The following is a 15384-nucleotide window of genomic DNA, read 5'->3' on the forward strand; positions in this document are numbered from 1 at the left end:
ATGTGGAGAAGAGACATTGGATTGACTACCTGGGTAAATGAGCCAACAGCCGTCTCCGAGGTGTCAGAGATAGGTCAGGCAGGTAGGGTGTGTCGGGCATGTCAGAGTCCCTCATGCCTAAGATACCTTTCACCAATCCTCGAATGACGTTGATGGTGCTGCGCAGTTCAAGCCACGGCGTCAAGTGGCTTTGTGGCTCACCATTGCCCCTGGTCAACCCTTCAACTGTAGGGTTAGGGTTGGGAAGAGCACATGCCACTCTTCCTTCACTCTTCCGGCTGATGAAACACTCTTCTTCCCTTACACAGTAGACAGTACAATCCCTTCCCTCCCCCTTCAAAAACGATCGGCAGGGGCCAGGCTTCTGTGCAACTGTCTCGAAGTCTCTCAGTATTTCACGACCACCCGGTTGACGGTCTTCTTGACGAGCAAAAGAGGAGATAAGCTTCATTTTATTTCCTCCGATGCAGAGGTCATGAAGATGAGGGGGACCAATCCATGGATGTTCTAGCCTTGGCGAGCATCAGCAGCGAAAACGATCCGACGATGTTATGTCCCAAACATGAGATGATGAAGTCGATCGATAATTCATCATTCCGCCGGCTTCGTTCGACCAGCTGCGCGCCAGCATCCGTCTGGACCTTTGTTGATGTTCCTTTGAGGTTCAATAGAAGCCATCTCGGCTCGGCGACCTTCCCAGACAGCAATTGGCTGGCGCCGCGAATCTATCACCGGAACCTCGAACATCCGGGGCTGAAACATGGACGCCAAACCCTTCAAGGCCAGGCCCGCTTGCGTCTGACCGCGCGCGTCTATGAGAACCGCGCGCATGATCGCGTCTTAACCATGGCTTTGAATGGCCAATTGACTCGAACGGTTCGGGAACTGGCCTTCCCGCGCCCGCTGTCCTCGTCCCGCGGACCGTCTTCTTCAACGGATGGAGCCCAGGCCATGCTCCGTGGTACGTGTTGGGTGGGGCCGGTGCCGCTCCCCGGGTCGCGGAACTCCGGTCCAGGGCTGACAAGGGGAAGCGAGGACAGCATGGGTCGCAGGGACACGACCCGTCTCGCATCCGAAACATGTCGAGTCGCTGGCTCCGCCGGCAACCCGCGGTGCCGTTTGGCAAGCCTCCATCTGTCATTGCTTCGTCTGGAGCTCGCCGATGTAACACTTGCCGGTCGCTCTCCGTCTTCCGTCTTCCGGACGGTGATCAAGATCCCTGCGTCAAAACATCAAGGTTGGTTCAAAAGGCCCTCATCATGGCGTCCCAAACTCGCCGGCCTTTCCCTCGTTTGTCTTGGTCCCTTTCTTGCTTCCTTCCATCCCTCCTGCTCTTGTGAAAATCGCCGAATGCTATGATTCTTTCATTATTACCTGTTGAACTCTAGCCTCCTTGAGCTCGGCGCGGGTGATTAGCGGGATCGTTCCCTTGCGTCCGCTCCGCCATCATCCCCTGGCCCCGGTTCCCCCTTCTCCCCTCCATTTACTACCTCTCATCACCGCCCAATATGCCGCTCAGCATGCCGCGCTCTCCCTCTCTCACGGCGCCCCGACTTGTCGAGTTGGGACTCCGCTGGGTGTCTGCGAGCCAGAAGCGGTGGTCCACCATGGCCCTCCAGTGGTCCGTCCTGCACCTCATGGCCCTCGCCGTCCTCGTCTTGTTTCCCTTCCTCCTGGACGGGGGCGAGCCGACGACGACAGCGACGGCGACCACGAACCTCTGCACGACGACCCACGACCTGCACAATCCTCTGGCCGAACGGTTTCCCAACAACGCCACAGGTGTGCTCAACGCCACCCTGGCCATCATCCCCATCCCTCTCGAGACTGCTCGCCGCCTCATTCCGTCTCAGTGGAGCATCCTGGAGCACGCCTACCGTGCTCTCCTTCCCGACTTCCCCGAGGGCATGTACCCGGTCATGTTGCAGGCGGCTCATGATCATGATGTTCAGTTACGCGCTTATGGGATCACTCTGGACGACTTTTCGGTGAGTATTCTTGCTGAGCTGCAACCCCTCGAAATGAGAAATGAAGCTTGCTAACTCCGCCATTAGCGCGTCGGCTTCGAGTTTCCCTTTATAGACCTTACCGGCGACGGCTACTCCTCCTTCCGCTGGGCCCCGGCCCAGCTGATCACCGCGGGCCATGACATCGCCCTCGAGGGATCCCGCGCCTACGGCACCATCGTCTCGCCCGCCTCTTACGATCCGCCCTGCGATGCCTACCGGCGGCTGCCGAGCGGCGCCACCTACTTCCGGGGCACAACGCAAGGTTTAGCATCCCCGCCGTCGTCAACTCCAGCTACAAAGGCGGCCGGAATGCCGTCTCCCGCGGAGTTCATCGAGCTTGAAATGCACACCCTCGCCACCGGCGCCGCCGCCCTTCACCTCACCACCCCTTACCCGCTCGAGTTCTTTAAGAACATCACCAACCAGCCCACCTTTGCCAATGCCTCGACGTGTGACAACATGATTCGGCTTTTTAACACCACCATGTCGACGGGCAAGTACGCACCCGTGGCGGTGCGCGGACGGGTCAGGGCGAGGGCGTTTCCTTTCGTCGGCCACCCATCCAGCCAGGAAAATATGGGCTCGTACGGACTGAAAGGAGGACAGCAGGCGGTGCTTACCGCGGTTGGCAGACAGGATGATGACGTGCACGAGTGGACCGACGTCTATGGTGTGCAGATCGCCACGCCTTTCATCGAGAACAACTACCTCGACTGCCGGACCATGCGCGGGTACACGGGGACCGGCGGGCCGGCAGACTCGATCGTGGTGTGACTTGCATGACTCTGTGGCTCTGACAGTGTAATATTTGCGGCGGTTTTGGTTTGGCTTGGCTTGGCCTATGGCGTTCTGGGTTTGGGTATGGCGTTTATGGTTTCCTGCTCGGATAGCAGCATTGCAATAGCATGTAATTATATTAATGATACCCCAGCCTTGGGCAGCCTGTGCTGGATAGGTTGGAGGCTGCCCAGAGGCATATTATTTTAGGGATGCTAGCCCATCTACAATATCATACCAGTACAGTTTTGGTATTTTCGCATAGGGCAAAACACTCGTTATTGATGTACACACACATTCAAGGCCCGGGAGAGGCACGGCGCGGCGTCAGGTGTGCCAAATCTTTCCAACGAAGCACCTTGACAGCTTGTGGCACAGCTGCCACCCCCCATCAGAACCTTCGATGACACTCTATTACCAGACTTTGACGGAATAAGTCGATGTGGCACAGTTTCCTCAGACAATTCCAAACGCCAGGATGAAAATATCTAAAACGCCACATGGAGGATTGGAAAATGGAGTTTGCAACACCGCTGCTCTCCGTCACTCCACGTGGGTTGCTCGGTGTTTCGTGCCATAAGGAGCCTAGATGGTGGTGGTGAGTTCGAACGGCGCGGCGGGTGGTGGTCGCTGCAACGCCCGCCCACAACAACAGGCGAAGACGTCCTGGGACCAACGGCGGCGGCGCGGCAGTGATCTTGGAACATCAGTAGTGTATACGACGAACGTATATCAACCCCGTCATGAACCCGTTGCCCACGCATGAGGTCCCAGGCCTTTCTCTAGTACTTGTGCTTCTGCGAAGGCGAATCGTCATGTCGGTGCGTTGTCGAGCAGGTGTGCTCAGCAGGTTGTGCGCCTGAGGTTTCTCTTCGTCTTCTCTTTTTTGTTCTTCCACTCCACCGTGGTTCAGCTGGCTCTGCCCATTATACTTTCAAAACGTCTTCAACGGCCCCAAACGAAGAGGACCATCGCCGGCTCGATGATTGCGCCTTCATTTGTCCCGCCGCCAAGCACAAAAGAACGCTGCTGAAAGGTCCACGCAATGTTTCAAACAATACCGCTGAAGCACAGCCTCTCGCGCTCCGTCATCCGCATCATCCAGCGCACCCTGCCCTTGGTCAGCCGCAGCCGCTCGTGGACCACCAGTGCCAAGACACGCGTGCCTATCGACTTGTGAAGTGGGAGATGGATTTGGTTGCGGCGGAGGAAGGACGAGGAAGGGGAAGCTCATGGTTCCTGGGCGTCTGTCCAGCTCAAGGTCGGGCAGAGATCATTGAACACGGGCCCTTTGCCGTGGGAACAGCATGAGGTGGCCTACAAGGAGGTTGGCTAGAGTGTGGGGGATCAGCTTCAAGATGATGATCTAGATGCATGATGGACGGGAATTCTAGGAAACAGTGATACCATCTGGGGGAGTTCAAATGCTACTTTTGTTTTGCTATAAGACCTGCCTTCTCTCGATACATAATGAAAAGGAACTGTCTTGGACTTGTCCTAAAGTTACCGGATGATTCCATCCCAGATAGTGACGGCCAGATCTCTCTATTAATTAATTACTCTCAATGTCTGAACCATGACACCATGTTCAAAGCCGGTTCTACTCGGTGGCGTCGCCCCGCTCAGGTCAGCAGGCTTTAGAACAATTGGTCTGACTAATTACATGACAGCTCTCGAGGTAGGGAGACTTGTAAAGAATGCCGTCTGTGACAGCAAGACCGGTTCTCGTCAACGGCAGTCGCCACATCAATGATTAAAGGGGGGAACATAGGCTCCAGGTCTCCGGAGGCGACCGCTCGGGCATCATGCCACCCATGGACGACTGTCGTAGGCCGGCGGAGATATACCTAATGTACCTAGGTAAGTGAATAACTAGAACAAAGCCCGTGAGCAACGGTATAGTTATGAACAGCCCTTCAGCTTTTGGCTGCCTCCTTTGGTAGCTCCACGCCAAGGTCAGAGCCACTATTAATAGTTAACTACTAATTAGCAGCGGAACGACCCAGCTCAGCCTCGCGCTAACATTGGTGTTAATAACTAACCGTACCAACTTCGCCCCCCTTGTATGAGTGCCTGCTCAGCGCCGAGCTTACGTTAGTTATTCAGCTCATCTCTTGGTGCATGGCACGCTAGTTAATTGCAGGCACGGCCAATGACTGCAAGATTGCCCAGTTAAGCTGCGTGTCGACCGGTAAATGGCTCCAATCATGGGCTGGAAAGCGGGAATCGTTGAGCGAACGTTCACGTACCGACCCTGCGCGGCTGCAGGTTTTGCGGAGGGTTCCGATGACCATGTGAGCAGGGCTGTTGGGAGAGCGCGCGGGGGGGTTATTTGCCATGTCACATTTCTTGTCACCCTGGAACATGTACGCAGCATCTGTTGTGACCTGGCCGATTCCTCCCTTGAAGCAAGAAGTAGAACAACGAAATTTGCTATCTTCCCTGATGAACTAATACACGGTTGTCGTCGGTGCCAGCCCTCGGTACATGAGCATATATGTTCCTCTTGGGAATACGACGTTCTGCGTCGTTCTCCGGAAGGTCATCCTCTCCAGACAGGCCCCGATCATCCAGACCTGTTTGTGTGGTGTGTACCATTGGCGCCATTTGCACCGTTCGCTCCATGGTTTCCCCCGTTTCCGCTATTAATCGGGTGGCTCCCGAAGCCTGGATCAGTCCGGTGAAACATGGAAGATCGAGCAGCCGAATTGCTTGGGTTACTCCTTCTGGGATTGTTGTACGTAACAGCAGTGGTGGAAGTAGCAGTACTGTTGCTGTGGTTGTTGCCGGAGTTGGATCCGGAATCCTCAATATACGGCATGGTCGCAAGTATCACTTGTTGTAGGACTTTTGGGACTTGACGGGTCAGCGAGCTTTTGGACAGCGGTCCAAGTCCAATAGTTCGGTAGAAAGGTTTTGGAGAAAAGATGCTAAGAAAGACGTCGGGTTGAGAGGTGGATTGCTAAAGTAAAGGCTTGGGAGGAAGTCGGATGATTGCTTATGAGGCGACATTGTTGTCTTTTTAATAGCCGCATGCTCACCTTTGAGTTCATACTCATAGTCTGATCGCGGTTCCATGCTTCCTCTCTCACACACCCTGTTGTTGGGCAAGGCCGCATACCAAGGGACCTTTCGGCACCAGCGGTTGCGGCCCCATGCCCCGTGGTGAAACGTAGTCTCAAGCATTCGAATCTGCACCTCAAAACTGCGCTTCCATGTGGGATGATGGATGGGTCGGAGGATGCTTCAGGTCTGAATGGCCTGTCTGGGCAGCATCCAGGTTCGTGAGAGACCATGGTCACGAACTCGCGAGAGTTTCAGAAAAGGTTCCGAAGGAACCGAACTCGGGTCGGCGGTTCTAATGGCCAAGGGCCTATTGTAAAAGTTAACCAACCCTAAAGTGGCCGGTAGCCTCGGATGCTGTGCCTTACCGGTTCCAATCCCAACAGCGGCGCCAGACGTGGGTGCGAGTTTCTGTGGCGTTTTCTGCCAGGATTTCATCCATGTAGTGTTTGACACTTCCAAATGGTGTTGCTGTGGATTTCATACGTCAGAGGCCCGGGGCTGCTCTTGTGTCACGAGGATAATGTGCGTCTCGGTCCCTAAGGTCACTGGTAAAAAAGGCCGAGATCAACCAAAAAAATGAGACAGTCGAGCGATGTCTTGTGAAGAGGTTCTTGATCCTCAAAACGTGTCCTGCATGATGGAAGGACGAAAAATAAATCAGCACAAGTTAGCAGAATGTTATTCAATGGGGAATATATATGCCACCGATCCTGTAGCCCCATTCATATATGACCGGCTGTACAACCAAAGCTACACAGCGCAAGAGGTCTTTTCAGTAATATTTAAACCCTCTAAAGCGAATGTCATGAGAACTGTTGTTTTTTTTCTTTTTTCTTTTCGTTGTCTCTTCTTTTTTTTTGGTCCCTGGGACAGGGACACGTGGTGTTGAATGACATAAAGAACATCCTTTTCACAGCAGACGACGAAGCATGGCAACTCTGAGTTAAGCTTCGCCGCAGCCCATCTCAAAGTATTAGATGCCGATTCAACAGAATGGTATCCTAAATCTCTGTGATAGTTTGTATCGACTCTACAATTGCTCAAACATTACTTGGTAACTCTCCCCTTATTCACGGCCTGCCACTCAAACGTTTCAAAGTGTAAAATAAATGTTGCGGTCGTTGAGATCACTTGAAGCTCCCCGTAGCAAACATTGACGCAAGAAGCAAGAGTTTGGCAATAATTACCCACTCCGATATCAATCCAAAAATGCAGTCTAACATTCGTCTAACTACAATCTAAGAGCATTCCTGAAACAAGTCGGGCAGCCCTCTGGAGCGTGGTTAGATGGTTGGGGGGCTCAGTTTGCGACCGAAGCAGGTCTCCTTGCCACCCGGGCATGCCGTACTGCCAGCTCTCAAGGCCAGTGCGCGGTCAGACACATCAGATGAGGTCCGTATTACCCGAGACATGGCTAGGTGTAGTAGATTCTTCGAATCCTACGGTGGAGCCTGTTTTCATGAGGATCTTGGAAGAAGACAATAGAGGGTGCCTACCCTCTACCACAAACAGTGGACGCTGGCATTTTGACGAACAGTTTATGGCTCCCTTAATAACATCCCATGATATCCTTAGGCATGGCATTGCCGTTCCCTTTTCCTAACTTGGGGAGTTCTCAAAAGAAACCGTGCTTGTCAAGGCTCGTTCGGTGTACTTAATTGCTTCACTAGCCGGTATATGTCTCCAAGACCAAGTGGAGAGTCGCGGCTAAGGTAGTTTGTCCTGTGCCGCCATTGCGCCTCCTGAGCCGATGTTGTTAACGTGCCGCAACTCACGCCAACGGAGACGGCTTCTCGGAATGAATCTCCGTGAAGATGTTGGTAGCAATACGACTTCCACAGGAAAGAAGATCATGTGCTGTCCTGCCCGTCGGATGCCAAGCTGCTCCGAGCCGCTTGCGCCCCTGCTGCAACTTGTCCCACCAACTCCTCTGCGCATCACAGGTGCTTTCACAAGGCCTATGTACTCCAGCGACTATTACGCATCTCTACCATGTGACAACTTTGCCGCCAAACGTCTAGGTAGCCTGGTAACTTCCGGTTGCTTCCTTTCCCTTGGACCAGGCCCACCCAAACCCCTTGGACACTGTCTTATCTCTCCCGTGCCTGATGAGTTGAGTAGATGATCTTGGTAGGACCCAAGAAGCGCCCAGCTATCGGAGTACACTCGATGTGGGGAACACCTGGGCACAATGAGATAGAGATGTCCCCTTTTGATCGCAAGTCTCGGGCAAAATGATCACTCACAGAGCTGCGTTCTTCGGGGGTCTAACGCCATGGTAAGATTCTAGATGGATACTTTGAAAGAAGATAAGTTGCAAGAAAGCTACAGGCGAACGTCGTATGAAAAGTAAATCCTTTTTTTCTTTTTTTCTTTTCTTTTTTTTCCTTTTTTTTGCTTTTTGTCCATGATGCTACACGACAAGTGCGCCCATTGTATCTGTGCAGTTTTGCCATGGCCCGCAAATGTCACCAGCGTCCAGACACCCTTGACGTTGTCAAGGGCAGTTGGTCCAACGTTGGTGTGAGCATGTCTGCGGCACAGATGCAACGTCAGACTTGTGTCATTGAATCAGACTCTCCTGCTCCAACTGCCAGGCCTTCATCCTCACCTCCAATCGTATCTGTATGCACTTCCCAGAAAGCCTCTCCTTTTTCTGCGTGCCTGAAGCCTGAAAGCAGAGCAGCAACCCAAGGAACATGCCGTCTCCATCCGATGCCAGGATCCAGGAGCTCTTCCACCAACAAGTCCGTGAACACGGCCGTGAGTTCAGCTCCTTCATCTCGAGCGTGCTAGGCGGGTCGTCCTCGGGCCTCTCGGTCACCCTGGACACCGTCAAGCTGACCGGATGCTTGGCCTCCCTCAACCCCCCCGAGCTGCCCGAACCCCCGGTCTACTGGGTATGGTTTATCGGGATCGCCGACCTCGCCGCAGAACAAGCCATCCTCGGCTTTTTCAGCACGGAGTCTGGAAAGAGCGCTGTGGCCGCCGCCGACGGGGTCGAGTTCAAGCTCGCCAGCAGTCTCCTCCGCCTCCCCTCGTCCAGCCAGGCGTTTCACGAACCCCTTCCGGCGGGGCTCACACCGGCGGCCGCTCCGTTCCAAGATGGCCAGGAGGTTGTGGTTGTCCCGCCCGCCCCAGCGGCTCTCCCTCGTTCCCACGCATGCCTTCCAGCGGCAACGGGCGGCCGGCTCCAGGTCTCGCCGCAGACGCAGCTAGAGCCATGCTTGGTCATCAGACCTCGAGACCAGGATGAAGGTGAGTCCCGGCCGTTCACCATGCCAAGGCCGCCATTCGCTGAACGCTCGCGTGAACAAAACAAGCTGCCGATCCGAGGTATCTGGGGGGATGGGTTATTAACGCCAATGGCTCGGGGGAAACGCATGGACGGGTTGCTGCAATCGCTGGTAAGAATAGCTACTTGGTAGTGCCGCCTGGTAGGTTGGAGGATGCCCACCGGTTGAGGCCGGGTACCTTGCATACGGCAGGTTGAATGCGAAGCCTAGGGAAGGATGCGGAGCAGGACAAAACTACCGGTATTGAACAAGCGGGACGGGATGTTAAGCTATGTTCACTCCGTAAGGAGGGAGGCAAAATGCACTGTGAAAACCAACGTTGTCTCCATTTCTGTGTAAGGTGGGTAGGTGTACCCCGGCCATGTGCCAAAGATTAAACGTTTTGTTGCCCGGGCTATGAAGGAAATGTCATGGTCCAAGGGGTTTTCTTATCTCAAAGGAGGTGCTTCGGTGACCAGCAGGCGACCTGCGTTTCCAGTCCAACGATGAAGAGGGCTGTCTCCGCTCTCGTGTATTAATTCAGGTCCGAAGTAAGATGGAATCCAAGCGAGTGGGTGCCTCTTGGATCCGAGATCACCCTCACATATACATACACTACATAAACATCTTCACCCCCTGGAACTGTACGAATATCGTTTCCTCCCCAACTTCATTTCTATCAAGGACACATCAATAGTGCTCGGGAGGCCCATTACGGATCTCCATTCCCCAAACCCATGGGGGCGTATGCATCGAGCCACCTCCGCCCTTTCGAAGCACCAACACCATCGGTATGGTATTATTTCATACAAAATGCAATGCCACCAGCGGGGCGTTCATCGTCGCCACCGTTATCGAAGTTGATCCAGGCTTCACTCTCCATCCCACAGCGTTCTACATCTTTTATGTAAAAGCCCAATGCTCCAACCCATATCAAGTGGACCGCAGCCACGGAAAAAGGGAAACAGAAGGTTCATGACTCAAGTGTAAGCCCCGACGAGGAAGGCGGGGTGAGATAGGAGCAGCAAAACAGCAGAGAGAAAAAAAGGGAGACGACGCCGGCAGCGACCGGCACACTGCAGTGCGGATCTCTCAGTTGAGGAAGCCCTTGCAAGCCGCAGTGCCGCAGAGGCATGGAATGCGGTCGGTGCTGCCAAGCTCGCGCTCAAACTTGTAGTCGTACGTCAACTCCTCGTCTGTGGTACGATGGATCGTTGTTAGCTGATCTGCATCTCGAGGTGCCTGCGTAGGAAAAAAAAAAAAAGATGCAAGGTTGACTTACTCTGCGCGATGTCCCTGAGCGCGTAGATAACGATGCGCTTGCTGCCCTCCACCTTGATGATCTTCGCCGTGCAGTTGGGCATGCAGCTATGGTTGATGAACCTCGCGATGCCGCCCTTCTTGGTCGCGTCAATGACGGTGTTGTCATCAATACGAAAGAGGTAGCTGCTCCCGATCCCGCTCTTGAGGTACCGATGCTCGCGCAGCTCGGCGATCTGCTGCCGCACCTCCTCGCCGACATACTCGATAATCATGTCGTCCTTGTTTATGTTCTCCATGGCGTACAGGCCCCAGTTATGAATCGCCGACCGAGCAAACTTGACCGGCTTCTTGCGCTTCTTGAGCTGGTTGAAGCGCAGCACGTCCGAGTCCTGCCCGAGCGTCTTGCGCTGGTCGTTGAGGTCCGCCACGAACCGCCGGTTGTTGGCCCGGTTGGCGCGCGAGTTACCCTTGGCCACGGCGCTCTCGGCGGCAAGCCGAGCGGCCTCGGCCGCTGCGAGGGCTGCGTCCTTGGCGGTCTTGCCGGTTTGTGCTTGCCGCTCTTCGCGGGCCTTCTTGACCTTGAGGTGGTGCGGGAGGTACTTGGACTTCTCCGAGTTGAGGATCTTCTTGACCCCCTCGGTTCGAGCGCAACCCGTGGGGTTGGGAACATAGTAACCCTCGATGCGCACCGGGTTCTTGGCTGTCCCGTCGGCCGAGTTGAGCTCGCGGATCCGGTCCCGCCTCCAGAGCCAGAGCTCCGCGTCCTCCAGCGCGCTGGGGCCGAACTTCTTGCGAAGCCTCTCGAGATCTGGCTGGTCATGAGGGCCGAGGGCCAGCTCCTCCAGGGCGGCCACGTCGAAGCGAAAGTCCTTGGGAAGCTCGAGCACCGATACCTTTTCTGGCGGGTACAGCTTCTCGTCCAGCTCAGGCTTCTCTGGTTTGGGCTCCTGCTTCTCCGTCTTGATCTTGGTCGGCTTCGCCGTCGGTTCCTCCTCCTGCGCAGGTTTGATCTCGTCCGCTTCTGCGGACTGCGCCGCCTCCTTCTCAGCGTTCTCCTCCTGCTGCTGTCGCTCGAGAGCCTCCTTCTCCTCGAGCAGCTGCTTTTTGGTTTTCCTTTTGGGCTTAGCCGGCGCCTTCTTCTTGGTCTTGACCTCTTGTGGCAGTGGAGTCGGGAGCCGGGAGCTGTCCGTCTCCTCCTTCTGCTCGGCGACGCCGGCATCTGGAAGAACGATGTCTTCTGACTCCTCCCTGGATGGCAGCTCGGCACCGATGCGATCCATGGTTACACCAAACAGCTCCTCGTCCGTCTTCTGCCGCTTGAGGGCCGTCTCTACGAGCAGATCCAGCTTCCTCTTCTTGGGCAGGGTGGAACCATCCGTGAGCGCGAAGCTGGCCTCCGTCATGGAGTCGTCGTCGCGAAGGCCCCAGGATCCATCCTCGTCCTTGTCGGCCTCGTCGTCCGAGCTCATGCGGCTGCGGGGGCGCGACTCGGGCTCCTCGGTGTCCCTGCCGATCGACGTCCTGTTTTCGGTCTCGTCCTCGGATTCGACATCGCTGTCGCTTCTTAGCCGGTAGTGAAGAGAGCGGAATGCGGTGCGTCCGGTCGTCGGGCGATTTCGGGCGAACGGGTCGTTGAAGCCGTGCTTGCGGGTGTTGATGCCGGCGTTCTTGACCTTGCGGATGCGAGGCAGCGACGTCACGTCAAGGCGGGCGGTCCGCCGCTCTATGGGGTCCGCCCGCGAATTGGGAGTGCCGACTGGAGATCTGTCCTCGTAGTCATCCACCATGATCGGAGGAAGCCTGGCGCTGGCACGCGGGTCCTCGATGTTGAGCCTCCGACGCTTGGCGATGTGGTTGACGGGATCCAGGAAATTAAACAGTGCCGGGGCCGCGATCTTGGTGCGGATGTGCTTGATCAGCTGCTCCTTCATTTCGCGAAGCACCACGTCCGCGGCCTCCAGCACGGGGTCGAAGTTCTTAGCCCTCTGCCTCTTTTCTTCCTCCAGGTCCGCCTCCTCCTCGCGGCGTCGTCGGTCTTGCTCTTCGCGCCTGGCCCGGTCTTCGTCGTGCCTGTGGCTCCGGTCGTGCTCGTAGTCGCGGTCGTGGTCGCGGTCGTGGTCGCGGTACGATCGGCTGTCCTCCGTCCGTCTGCGGTGTGGCGAGCGGCTCCGCCGCCGGAGATCGGAAGCATGCGTCGGCTTGCCCTCGGTCCCGTGCAGGTGGAGAGCCATGACCATGGTGTACGTGAAAAAGGCCGTACGGTCTGCGGCGCGGTAGCAGCGTTCGGCTTCGTTCCGACCGTAGCTCGAATCTGGGAAAATAATGTAGTAGCCGCTCCTGTCCGCTCGGATGTCGTCAAATTGGAACGTCTTAAGTCGCCGCTTCATGTGAGCCACGGTGGTGTGCATGACGGGCACGTGCTCGTGGGCAACAAAGATGAAGGGGTCGTGCTTGAGGTGGTTTGACACGGGCTCGCTTTCTATGACCGAGTCCGATCGAGGCTTCGGCATCCAGACGCCCTTGACGTTGACAAGCCCACCGCGCTGCGCAGCAGGGGCCTTGGGCGCCGTCGGAGGCGGACCCTGGACTGTTGCATCCTTCGGCTTCGGTGCGCCGGGAGCCCTGGACCCGCTTGCGTTGGCCCGCGCCGCCTCTTGCTTCTCGTTGTTCAGCACTTCTTCCAGCATGCGAGAGCTCTTCTTGCCCTCGGCATCGTACTCGACGCGGACCATGTTGGCCTCGATCCGGTTGCCGTTCATGGCACGAATGGCGCGCTTCGCCGCATCGACGGCGCTGATGGCGACCGGGCGGGTGCGAGTCGGCTTTGAATCCCGGTAACGGAACGTGGCGAAGCCCAGGTAGGCGCCGGTCTCGGGATGCATCTTGTTGCTGCTCTCCGCGATCTCGCCGAACGAGGCGAAGACGGCTGTCACCTTGGAGAAGGAGATCAAAGGATTGAAGCCGATGACGACGATCTGGGTCGGCGGGCCTGGGCCGCACGATGTCTTGGGATCAAACTTGTACGGCCGGAGGTTGTAGGGCGCATGTCGCAGACGGGCCTTGGGGAGGTGGAAGTCGACGTTGATGTAGTTCAACCTACCGCCCTTGGCGAGGCGGGGATCCGAGGGGGGAACGTCATCTTGGTTCTTCTATGCGCAGTATTAGCCAAGCAGTTCACACTCCAGATGACGTTCCCCCCCCCCCCCCAGAGCGAGGTTGTAATGTGTACGTACCGATCCAAACTCTTTGTAGAACGGTTTCGCCTTGATCCTGTCGGCGCGGGGGAGCGTGTCGAGGGGTGGATCATATATGCGCTTGATGCAAAGGATCGAGCGAGACTGGTCCCAGGCGGGCACGCGGTCGGTCACCGCCGGGGTGGGCTTGGCATAACCGTTAACCGGCGACATGAGGGCTTGCGATCTGCCGCTGCGGAGAGGAGTGGTCGACTGAGCGGTATTGCCAAGGGCCGCTGTGGGAGGACACGCGGATGGGGACGCATGCGCGGTGGGCGGGGTGAGCTGGGAATTGGCGTTTCTCGCAGCGCTGGGGCCGCCGAGACGCGCCGATGCGCTGAAGACGGTTGAGCTTGCGCTGGTATGAGAGCTGGCCGACTCGCTGGCGTTTAGCATGTCTCCGTTGAAAAGCTCAGCGTCATCGGCCGCGGGGTGGCCGGGCCCGTTCACGTGTGGTCGCGATGAAGCGTCGGCGACGGTGTCATGGTCCTGGCCGGAAGACGCTGCGGAGGAATCCAGCGGCCGGGTTGGCGGGGGATCCTGCGGATTGTTTCTGGATCTCTCTCGTTCTGTTGCCCTGTCCCTGGCAGCGCGGGGCGCGGCAGGAAAGAACTCGGCGAAACTCGCGCCAGAAGGGCGAGTCATGGCGAGAAGGGATGTCCGTTACCGCTTCCGGCACTCTCCAACCATCATCTCTAGCACCGGCAATGCTGCTGCAGACCACCATGCAATGGCTTGTGAGATGCTGGCCGGATCGGATTGGCGTGTCGCGGAGGGGGGATTTGATGGTTCTCGTGCCGGGCTACGCGCGCATGTGCCGTCCACGCGACAGCAGCTGTGTCGCAGAGAGTTTTCCTGTCGCAGGGTTGCGCCGCCGCAGCTGACGTGAGGGATAATGCCGGTAAAAGAAAAGAAGAACAAGAAGAAGGTAAAATAATGGATGAAGAAACGTGGGCAGCAGGCCCTCGGTCGGGTTGCTGGACGAGAAATGGCGCGAGGAGCGAGGGACGTTGGCGGGTTGAGATGGGAAGCCAACCAGCATGAAAGTTCAAAAGTTGAGGATTGGCGTGCAGTTCCAGGGCGTTCCCGTCGTGTTGAGGTCGCGAGGGAAAGCAGATCAATCTCATTAAGGTTAGTGGCTGGTTCGGCTGAGCCAAGATTGGCCAAGAATGGGGCTGGTGGAATCCGGGCCAACATGGTCCAAGCGCCCTGCAGAAAGAAAAGGGATGGACATTGTGGAATCCGCATCCATGCCACCTCAGGCCGCCCGTGACTTTTTAGCGTGTGGTTTCTTGGTTGAGGTTCGGGAAAAAAGGAGTGCCTAACTACTATAGAGAAAAAAAAAAAAAAAAGGAAGAAAACCATAGGTACTTAACGGCCAAACGGTGAAGGAATGACATACTAAGAAAGGTACCTACCTAGGCACCAAAGACCATGCCATACTCGCTGGAGAACGAGGTCCCTGAGCTGGTACCTGGATCTTCTCGCTGGAAGCTGAGCGAGATGGTGCCCGGTAGGTAGTTACCCTCGGTTGTTACACCAGTCGGCGTTGTTGCGTCATCCGCAGGAACGTCGAAATCATACGGTAATGACGACATCCCATCCTGCACGACAGAAACAGATGACATCTCTCAGAGCAACGCCTGACCATGGGAAGTCCCAAACACATGGAAGTGGTGCGTGTAGGCACCAGGGGACCTTATCCACGGCCGGCAAAATGGAAACTTCAGACACATGAAATATCATCGTTGACTGCGTTTG

General features: G+C 56.2%; 2 protein-coding genes across 2 annotated transcripts; one reads left to right on the plus strand and one right to left on the minus strand.

Moving 5' to 3' along the window:
- Positions 1–1508: 1508 nt before the first annotated feature.
- VTJ83DRAFT_1881 (uncharacterized protein) lies at positions 1509–2783 on the plus strand (the record flags this gene model as incomplete). The annotated part of the gene is made up of 2 exons (XM_071008089.1): positions 1509–1988; positions 2055–2783. The coding sequence occupies 2 exons, from the start codon at positions 1509–1511 to the stop codon at positions 2781–2783; spliced, it is 1209 nt and encodes a 402-aa protein (XP_070868421.1).
- A 7436-nt stretch (positions 2784–10219) lies between these two features.
- Positions 10220–14268, minus strand: VTJ83DRAFT_1882 (uncharacterized protein; the record flags this gene model as incomplete). The annotated part of the gene is made up of 3 exons (XM_071008090.1): positions 10220–10323; positions 10410–13539; positions 13624–14268. 3 exons carry the CDS (start codon positions 14266–14268, stop codon positions 10220–10222), a joined length of 3879 nt encoding a protein of 1292 aa, XP_070868422.1.
- Between the last annotated feature and the right edge of the window lie 1116 nt (positions 14269–15384).

This window comes from Remersonia thermophila, chromosome 2, assembly GCF_042764415.1.
Source record: "Remersonia thermophila strain ATCC 22073 chromosome 2, whole genome shotgun sequence".
NCBI classification, from domain to species: Eukaryota; Fungi; Ascomycota; class Sordariomycetes; order Sordariales; family Chaetomiaceae; genus Remersonia; species Remersonia thermophila.